General features: G+C 46.2%; 1 protein-coding gene across 1 annotated transcript; it reads left to right on the forward strand.

The window, feature by feature from the left end:
* The first annotated feature begins 443 nt into the window (after positions 1 to 443).
* Positions 444 to 1,325, forward strand: LOC128298209 (protein atonal-like). The gene has a single exon (XM_053033954.1). It carries the CDS (start codon positions 444 to 446, stop codon positions 1,323 to 1,325), a length of 882 nt encoding a protein of 293 aa, XP_052889914.1.
* The last annotated feature ends 8,981 nt before the right edge of the window (positions 1,326 to 10,306 follow it).

The raw sequence follows: 10,306 nt of genomic DNA on the forward strand, positions 1-10,306 counted from the left end.
CTCCGTTGTTCACAAACGCCCAAGTCTCAGCAGAGCGAGATGGCCATACCTTATCGAGAGCCGTTCAGTTTGTGGGTTCTGCCGATGTGAAACACCGTCCTTTAGTTTAGGTGGAAAAAACGATCTTCCACGGAATTCTACCGAGAGAAACAGGTGAACAAAGCAAACACCGTGAACCGAACCTCGGAGCGTATAAATACAACCGGCTTAAACCAACCCGGCGTCATTACGAAAAGGAACTCTTTGGTGCGTGAAACGCTCCGTTGGATGTAGTGGTCGATCCTGCGTAACTAACGAAACATACCGGCAACTTACGCGTGAATGTGCGTCCGCAATTCGTCCTTTTTGTTGGTGAACTTTGAGCGATGCAGTAACAGTAACGTGTGAAATTGTTCAGTGATTAGAACTTTCGTGACGAACGGCATTGTGGTGGAATAGCAACCATGACTAGTGACTTTAGTAGACACGCGCCATTCTCCTACTACTACACGCACGACCCGGTAGTACCCGCGTGTGGTAATGTGAACGTCAAAATGGAGCAGCTAGAAGTGCCATCCACCATGCCGGAATCGAACTACCTTGGGACGAACTACACCTATACCTCCAGCACAGCCTCCACCACGTCCGCCCCGAACGTGGTGGTACTACCCGGGTTCATGGACAACTATCCGGACAGCTGGATGACACCGAGCCCGTCCAGCTTTGGGTCGGAAAGTCCCGACTACTATTCGCTCGCCAATTCGCCCCAGCGCAGCTTCGTCGATGTGGAGGAGTACAAGGAAAACCTACTGGCCATGCAGCACACCTCACAGCTTCCCCATCTGACCACCGGAACACTTCCGCTCTCGCCACCGCTTGCCACCGTACAGCTACCACAACCGGTCAGCAATACAACGACAACAGCTCCCAGCACTAATCTACCTGTGAAGAAACGTCAGTACAATCGAAAACCGAAAGCCAGACAGGAACCAACGAAAGGCGTCGAAACGGATGCCACCTCCCGGTCCGATCTGTCATGTCTCACGTTGCAGAAAACGTGCTCAAAACCTACCGACCCACATGGTACGATAGGTTCCACCGGCCCCGCCAGCATTGTCGCAGTGATCGGTAAGCGAAAGCGCAAACAGGTACCACCGCAGATCAAGAAGAAGCGCCGCCTGGCGGCTAATGCACGCGAGCGGAAACGGATGCAGAACCTCAACGATGCCTTCGATCGACTCCGCCAGTATCTACCGTCGCTCGGGAACGATCGTCAGCTGTCGAAGCATGAAACGCTTCAGATGGCACAGACCTACATAACGGCGCTCTGTGATCTGTTGCAGTGAGTGTGCGTGTCGCACACCTGAGGTTCCATGCAGGTCCTTGGGGGATCCTTTGGGGTAGGGGGCCCATCCACTGTACAGTAAGCCGGATGTGAAGCCCACGGATATACAGCGAACAAAACCTAAAACGAGGCTACTGGTTTGTGCTCGGAAGCTCGCTCCCAGTACTGTGCGGAGCTTCAGCCATTGGGGGAAGTTGTGGTTGAGTGTGAGGGCGTCGTCTGGGTGTTTGAGACACGGAATCGTTAAATTAGTGAAAGTTTTGACAGAAGCTAGATTAAGGTTAAGTTTGGATTGTAAAAAAACACACACACACAAACGCAAACTATGAAAGTTAAATTATTTGTCTACTGTTACTTTTATTAATATTATTTTTGTAAAGCGAATAAAACGGAACATAAAAACAAAATGCTACTCTCTCGTGCAGTTTTTTCTCTATTCATCTCCTACAGGTTCCTACCTATCAGATAGTTTGCTCACCTAATCCATTCCCGACCAAGGGTGCCGTGCAATACTTTGGTTATTCCCAACCTTGAAATTAATCTCTTCGTCGTCTACAGGAATTCTTCAACCCGAAACGGTCCTCAGGAAAGGGTACACTTTCTCACGGCACTTCTTCTCCGGCTTGGGGGCCAACTGGGGTGTAATGATTGCGTCTTTACCGCTAATGATAAACATTGACCAAAGAATGGTAGCGAATTGAAGGTTGAAGCAGAGTCCGTTTTTTTTTTTTTGGCGTTGCACAAGGGTTCTTGTGGGTTGAAGAGAGAGATAGAGGGAAAAACAACGGTCCGGAGTTGAATTTTAAACGGAGTTTGGGGCCGTTGCTCTTGTGCTGCTGCATGCGCAGAGTAAAGCAAATGAGGAAGAACCAAGCACAATTCGCCGTTAAGGGAACTTGGGTTGGAAAGAAGTGGTTTGTTGGATGTAGTCTAAGGTTCATGATGGTAACGTAAGGAAAATTAATTCTATTTTGTAGCAAAATTGCACATTTATTCAGATATAACTTAAAAATGTGTTGGGTGTTTTAATTTATGAAAGTGGGTATTCTATACGGCTATAGGGCATCGTTTAAAAGTTTATTTTGAAATTTTTAAGTTGTAAAATATGACATTATGAAACATTCTAGTACGCACTTAACCTCACGGTTTTACAAGAGAATATTAGGCAGACCGATTGCCTTCAGAAGGCGATCTAATTGATAGGCTCCTATCCTATCTTATAGTCACTCTGCATGGATTCGTTTGCATGGCAGAGTATTTAGGACACAGATATGCTCGAAAGGTGTTCACTTCTCGAGATTCCTTGAAGTCTTGATTTGATGTGGGACCTTTGAAGATCGTACGTTCATTTTTTTCCAGGAAAATCCAGAATAATTAAATCGACTTCAAGGTATGAATGTTTGGTAGGTATGTTTGAAGCGCAGGATTCTATGTTTCTATTATCTTTTGGGGTCCGACATCTAGTACGAGAGATCGCGACATTCGTTGTTTGAAGCAATTAAAAGTACAATAAGAACTTATCTTTCATCCGCATCCTACAAAGCAACGTATTCTTCGTTTCTTTTCGTTCATTTAAATCCCCATCAATTGGTGCAATATCCGTCTGAAATAGTCAGTTTTATTTACAATTTACCAAAAGATCATAGCACAAATTAAATCCGTGCCAGCCACCAATTGCCGAAATGCTCAACATTGTTTATCAACACATCTTAAACGGTGCCCGTTCCTTTAGGAAACTGCCCGTCAGGTAATGATTGCCAATAATGTGCAAATTGAACCTAAACAAGATATAAACAAACCACAGATCCATTGTCACAACAAACATTGTTCGCAAATCGGTTACAAACGAAGGCAATTCTTTTCCTTCTTTTTCCCTCAATTGCAGGTTCCATTGCAGGCGGAAGACAGGTAAGTGAACGTAGGGATCCGTATCCCGACCACGGGTGACATCATCCTACCTGTATCCTTCGTTGTCCTTTTCGTTCCATGCGACCAATGTATTGTCGGTAACCGACAAAGGATAGCAACCCGCAAGACGCCCTTGTAATCGACTTTACGGCGTCATGCGCAGCCACGCGCGCTACCATTGATCTCGATCCCGATTGGGGGGTGGACTGCAAAACTTTGATTTCATAAATTATGCTGCCGACACACCGACCAGAACCAATGACAGAACCGTTGGGCGGCTACGAGACGGGTCATATTTTGCGCAATAAAAATTGCTCCGTCACACTGGACCGGATTGCCCGGTGGTTGGTGCTTCATTCAGCTTTGGGAGTGAATCGATGAGAAGTCAATATTTGCTCGTATTGGGCGCCCGATCGTTGGCTGGCGCCTTACACGCCCGCCTTCCAAGGGTTCGTGTTCTCGTTTCGCGTACGGATCACTTTCCAAACGGAAAGGGCAAACGGCCATCGCTTGCACGCTAATGATGGTGTTTGCAATGGCAGGACCGTGACTAGGGAGAAAGTAGCTGCTTTCTTCACCGTTGCTCGGCATGGAAGGAAAAATGGTCATTACTGACCGTTCGGGGTCATAATGATCCGTGCTGGGGTTATTTGCAGCACACTCGATCAGCCTGAAGGATTTGTTCCCGCTGACAGGAGATATGTTTGATACGCTTACCCAGGATCAAGAACGTACCATTTTAATTGCTTTCATAAAGTCATTTCACTTGATTAGCATACTATAGATCTTTTGAAATGGTAACAACAGTATCCCGTAAAGCGTAACAAACCCTCGAATGGCTTATAAATACGAAGTCCTTTTCCTAGAAGATGTCTTGTCTAAAGTATGCGAAATTGTACTCTATGTTTATCTTCTGCTACGGCAGAAAAGCATAAATCATAAGCACCTCAAACACTCAATCATCCATTGTTCCATCTGACAGTAGCACGGCTCTACAAAACTTCAATACTACTCCTGATCGCTTCCTTTTTCATTTCGATTTTTGCTCGATCATTATTATTTTATTGATCCACTTGATGATCCTCGGTCCACGCAGCATTGCTTCTTGATGCGTCCACAAAGCGATCGCTCCAATATGTTACCTACAAATCCCGCGTGTCGTTCGCTTCCGATTCGCTCACGTATGGTGCTTACACCACAACAAGCCAAGGTAGACCATTTTTCGGAAGGATGTGCTGTGTGCGCGCGAACACGTCACAGCTGTGCGCAACAGCAGCTTCGAAGCGTCGTGTGCCTATTTCCTCCAGGGGTTTTTTTGTTCTGTTATTTTGTAACATTTTTTTCCTCCTCCTCAACTATTTCTTTCTCGTTCGTCTGGGGTGACCCAATGCTGCAACATCATGCAGATACGAGCATAAAGTCACGCACATGTTGCTTCAATATTACTAGCTTCCCGATGGTGTCTCTTTTCTTGCATTCGTTTCCTTTCGGGATGTAACTTTTTTTGGGTTTTTCGAATAAAAATACTGTCTAAGATACACACAAGATCACACACACACAGCAAAACAAAAACTTTATCCTTACTGCTCAAAGATGGATCGAGATTCTCCGCCATTAAGGAAGCTGAAATAATTGCATTAATGTTTTTTTTTTTGTTAGAGGCGAATACATTTTTTAACGAATTATAACTTTTGTCGACCTTTGGGTTTTTCAGCACAAAGCAATCCGAAACGGAAGGGCGCCGCCTTGCAAACAATAAAACGGCAATTTTGGACTCGGCCACCGCAGTGACCGCCAGTGAACAAAGGATGGCGTTGGTGGTTCGGTGCGGTCTAATTTCGGGACAAATGGTATGCGCATCGGAACAAGCGATCCAGGATTAGTACTGCCACAACAATAAACAAAGCGAAATGAGGGCCAAGCGGGTGGTATTGCAACCACTGGGCGAAGGTGTGCAATGAAATGCAATAGCCAGCCAGAGTTGCCAGCAGGACAGCTTAGGTCGGTCCAGCTCAGTACAAAAAAAGGGAACTCCCTCATGCAGTGAGCAATTAGGATGGTCAGCGGCTCTGTTACGCTTCACTTGGGCTACTGTAACAGTGCTGAGCTCTGAGCGAATTTGATTGATTTCTGTTGCATGGTGTTGCATTTGCCTCAAGGGATATCCTTGCGCCAGTTTGTTAAGCTGTTTTCAAAACACTACACAACAGGATCCTCATTTTCGGAGGTAATACTATTTCCTCACCATCAGATTGTGCGCGCAAGGATCGATCAGTATTGATATTATTTTGTACGATCACTAACCCTTTTGCAGCGAGTCCTTTCGTTCGATATTAATGTGCTACCCAGGATTCTCGCACCATATGTCCAGGCAACAGGCACTCACGGCACGGATAAGGGTTGCACCGTATGCACTGGATGCACAAATGTTTCCCGTTTAGGGTTGGTGTAATCTATTTCATTTTTTGTCTACTGTCCACCCCGGGGTGTGGGTTTTCTGTTTTTAATTCGTCTTCTACTCTGTTGCCCTTCAACCCTTGCGCAACACGTGCGTAAAGGGCCGAATGCCGCCACGTTAGGATTTTTCGTTTTGCTGTTGTTTCCAATCCCATCCTCATCAGGTCGAGATGCCACATGTTATGGAAAACGATTACAACGGCTCGGTCTCGGCTGCTATGATGGCAGTAGTTTAATTGTTTAAGGCGTTCTATATTTGTTCCCCTTATGGCACGTTTTCAGTAGCTAATCATTGGAATCTGCTTCGAGAAAGGAGTATTGATTTTAATTGCATATTGAAGGGGACATTAAGGAGTTGCTTTTGTATTACTTGCGCAGAGTGCAAGGGGTGTCGGAATATAAATTTTGGCGTGACTTAAAACATTATCCTAAAAGTATGCAATTCGCAGTGCAAATGTAACTTTTTATACGTTATATAGTAAAACTATTTATTTTTAAAACTTTTTCACCGTATTGCTATAAACCAAATAAATATTTCTATGAATGTTGAAGCTCAGGAATAAATGGCTTAATTATTTGTACATATGGCTGTATTGTTTAACTCCTACATCCTACGTAATGGTCTTTTAAAAGCAGGTTTCCAAAGCTTTTAGTCATTTGCTTCTTCAGTGATCATCTATTTGTAAACAATTTCTTCCACTTCATACGTCTAAAATTATCTCCGCGAAGCTGTCCGTCAGTGGAAACAGTTCTACGTTTGCTGTAATGCGGTAAACCCCCATTCATTCGGTTTCCTTGTTCTAGCGTCAAACAAAGGAAGGAAGCAATCTTTTCCCTTTATTTATGTTCCATCCTTCACGGTGAATTATCCGTCACTGGGATAATCATTTACGCACCCGATCCCTCCCCATTAAACGATCCGCCAAAACAAAAATATCCCTTTTTTACGGAAACTCTGTGAACAACGCGTTGCCGGTATTATTCGGTATGGCACTGCACCGTGGTCCAAATCTACCGGCAGCTCGGTGTCCTTCTCACACAACGCACAACAACAATTATCGAAACTCCGTTTCCGTAAATGCCCCGAAATGCAGCAACCACCGTAGGCTCCCTAATTTGCCTGTCAGACGCTGCAGGGCTCGTCACCATCAGGATGCACGACTCCAGGCGGAACAGGCGGCGACACCCAAAAATGGACACACGAGTAGGAAACGGATGCGTCTTCCGCTGCCCCGAAAAGTATACCGTCGCTAATGTGCTCACTGGCCGAGCTTTTGGCCATGCTCTCCGGTTGGAACATTCAGTTGCCTTGTGTGTATGTGTGTGTGTGTATGTTTTTCGGCAAGCGATTATCGATAATCGCAGTGCGTCCGTAGACCGACGGGGACCGAATTAACCCCCTTGGGCCTGTAGCTTCCATATCCTACTGCGGAAGCTGCCACCGCTGATGAAGAAGGACGAAGAAAACGATGAATGGCCGTTCGTGGACTTTCTACACAACCCCACCAAAGCCGTTGAATCCGATGCAACACCGCCGCTAATGTATTGGAATTGAAATTACACTCGATTCTTTCGCCCTTTTTCGGGGCATTTCGCTTAAATTAGCTACGGCGATTGCTGAGGATTTCTTGGTGTTCCTGCAGGTTCCCTGGCGAAGGTAGCATTTAATTCACCTTCGCACACTGAAGCCAAACGGGAAGATTTGGGGTTAGGGTTGTTGTTTTTTTGGGGTCTTTTATTTGCATCTTTCTCATTGTTTCACACTCCGGCTTCCAGAAAGAAAGAGAGTCAAAGTGGTACCTGAGTCGGGGGTTCCAGTTTTATACGGAAAGGGAGTGAAAATTAGCGATACGCTTGCGTTTATTCAATCGACTCGTAAAGGTTTGGTTTTAAATTTTACCATCCACATCTCTGGACATCTTTAGACGACGGTGGTGGTGGAGTCACGAGCAGGAATGCAAGCCGCTTAATGGTGTGGGAATGTGGAGATAATTTGTGGATAGAATAAATTGCCGACTGTCGAACAAGTGGCCGAACAGAAATGATTTATTTTCTCTGTACTCAACCAATGCACACAATAAACCCGTGAGAACTTGTTCCAAACAGTTATTCGTGAGGATTTTCAATTGCTCGTCTTACTTTCGGCGTAACCCTGTCACTAAACGGTATCTCAAGGTGTCATCAAAACTGACAGAAAGGAGCCTAAGGGCTGAGGAGAACATGCGACATGAATGGGACATGAAGCTGAGGTCTAACGATGACGACAAGAAGAAGCTTACAGCGATCATCATCACCTCCGTGACAGAGGATCTTACCGCACGCACTGGTTCAGGTACCTCGTTAAGCTAATGAGAATCCACTTTCGGACTACGTTCGGCGAGCTTTTGCGTCTAAGTTTGCAAGGGCGCACTGGGATCTTCGCCCTGCCTGCTCTAATCACTGTTGCTGGCGACTCCCACTGTACCTCTGCTTGTTACAACATTAAACCTTCAATATCTTCACTTTGCCACTTCCACGAAAGCGCCCCATTTCTGGGATTAGGATAGGCTTCATGAATAATACTTTGTAATTTGGACGCATCCCATTACCGTACCAGCAACACTGAGGCACACGAGCCGCGTGTGCCAAGCGTGACTTTAGACGTGCGTGCTCAAATCGATAGAGCAAATTGCCCACAAAGGGTTAGACAAGCGCACCCAACGGTGCGAGAAAGACCAAGAAGGGTCCTGGAAGAACACACTCTCGTTGTGTTGTCCGGCAAGGAAGATGGAAAAACAAGCCCTATTATGCTCTTGTTGTTTAGGGCCCTAATGATGGTCATTGTTAGCTGAGTATCGTTGGCACCGAAGGATTAGAATGGGACATTCCAGTTCCGACTCTTTACAAGATGCCGACAGCCGGGAGTGCCTCCCGGGGGGTTTCGTTCCCTAAGTGTGGTGTATTAATCAAGACCAGACAGCAAAACGAATCCTTTCCAGGGTGCAACCTGCAAACGGATATTTTAAAGTAAACTGTAAGTAAAATTACTGAAGTAAGAGTTGTAAGACGTTGTCCGAACGAATTGAAATCTGTGTACGAATGCGCGAATACAAGCCTACACTTTACAAGTTCCGGTTTATCCGAAGATGAAGGTTAGAATTCATTTATCTTTTTCGATTATAGGACGTTCCGCATCACGATCGTCCTTTAGACGAGCATTGTTTACTCTACGAAGGTGGTCTTTTGACGCCGGCACAGAAATTAATTAAGGACACCGGTGAGGTAACGGCAATTAAACACATTTAACGTTACAGCGTCTTCGCTAATGATGATGAGTGCGGAAAGCGAAGTGTTCTGGAATGTGTTACGATGCTCTGGGCAGGATATTCGCTGGAGGAAGTAATTTCCGGAGGGAAATCTCGTTGATTATTGGTGTTTGCAGGGACGATCGTTCCTACCGAACCGGGGCTTTATCTCGGTATCATTATTCGCTCGTTAGGCACCTTTGATTAGAATCAAAAATTGAGCAACGGGCCTATTAACGAGATTCGACCTCGGGCTCGCACAGTTCTCACGTCTCGTCATGAGAGACTACCCTCCGCTGCAGTCTGGTGATCGATTTTCCTCCCCACGCAGTGAACCCAAAACCCGAACCCGGGACTCTACCGAACCCTGAGACCACCGGTAAGATTGGCTCGGACTGATAAAGAAGCTGCCTTGCATCAAACCTTTTCCACGGATGGTGGCGAGTTTGGCAAGCAAGACGTTTGGAAAGGATTAAATTACACCCAATTTGACTTACTGCACCACGATCAGCGTGTCTTGTTTCGACCTCTGCTCTGCTTACCTGCCCGCTCTGCGCCCAACGTGCGGGAACAGTTTAAATCCTTCGCTCGTTATGGGCAGGTCAACAACACCTGATCTTCTGGTGGTTTGTCTTCGACGTCCTACGATTGAGCCGTTGCACTTGTCCTGCGACGACGAGCAGCATCACAGCGAAGGAAACTCGGTGCAAAAAGAAGCTCGCTTCGTTCGTTCGCTTTGATGGTTCTCGAGCTGGGAAAAGAAATTCCAATCCCGTACGCAAGTGATCGCAACAAAACTCCTGCGGCACCTCCTTGGGAGCGTGCACAATGCATGGCTTTGTTCCTCGTTGGCGGGTTGGCACCTTGACGTCAAACAAATTTATTAAGTGAGAAAATTTCTCCCCATGCGTAAATCACAACAATGCCCGACCCATGTCGAACCGACCCCGGTGGCCGATTTTTGTGTTTTCCCCCGAACCTGTTTTTTTTTCTCGCGACCCCAGGGAAGCGGTTTTATCTCGGGGTTTGCTCTTTGTTTCGTGCGGGCGGTGGTCGCGTACGCTTTCTTTGTGGTGCACCGGTCACAAGGATCGCTTTTGCTGCGTAAGGACGTGCGGTGATCGAAAATTAATTGTCCGTTGCAACCGTGGCCAATTTTATCGCTTTATTAGACGCACACGGCAATACCAACCACCGGGTGGGTTCAAAGCTAACCGACCGCCATACTGGCTGACCGGTTCGATCACACCGCAGAACGAAGCGTAAAACCGACGATCAGAAAGATCCTCGTCTAACTACGGTGGTACTGATATACATGCTGGAACTGCATATC

This window comes from Anopheles moucheti, chromosome 2 (assembly GCF_943734755.1).
Source record: "Anopheles moucheti chromosome 2, idAnoMoucSN_F20_07, whole genome shotgun sequence".
Classification (NCBI taxonomy): domain Eukaryota; kingdom Metazoa; phylum Arthropoda; class Insecta; order Diptera; family Culicidae; genus Anopheles; species Anopheles moucheti.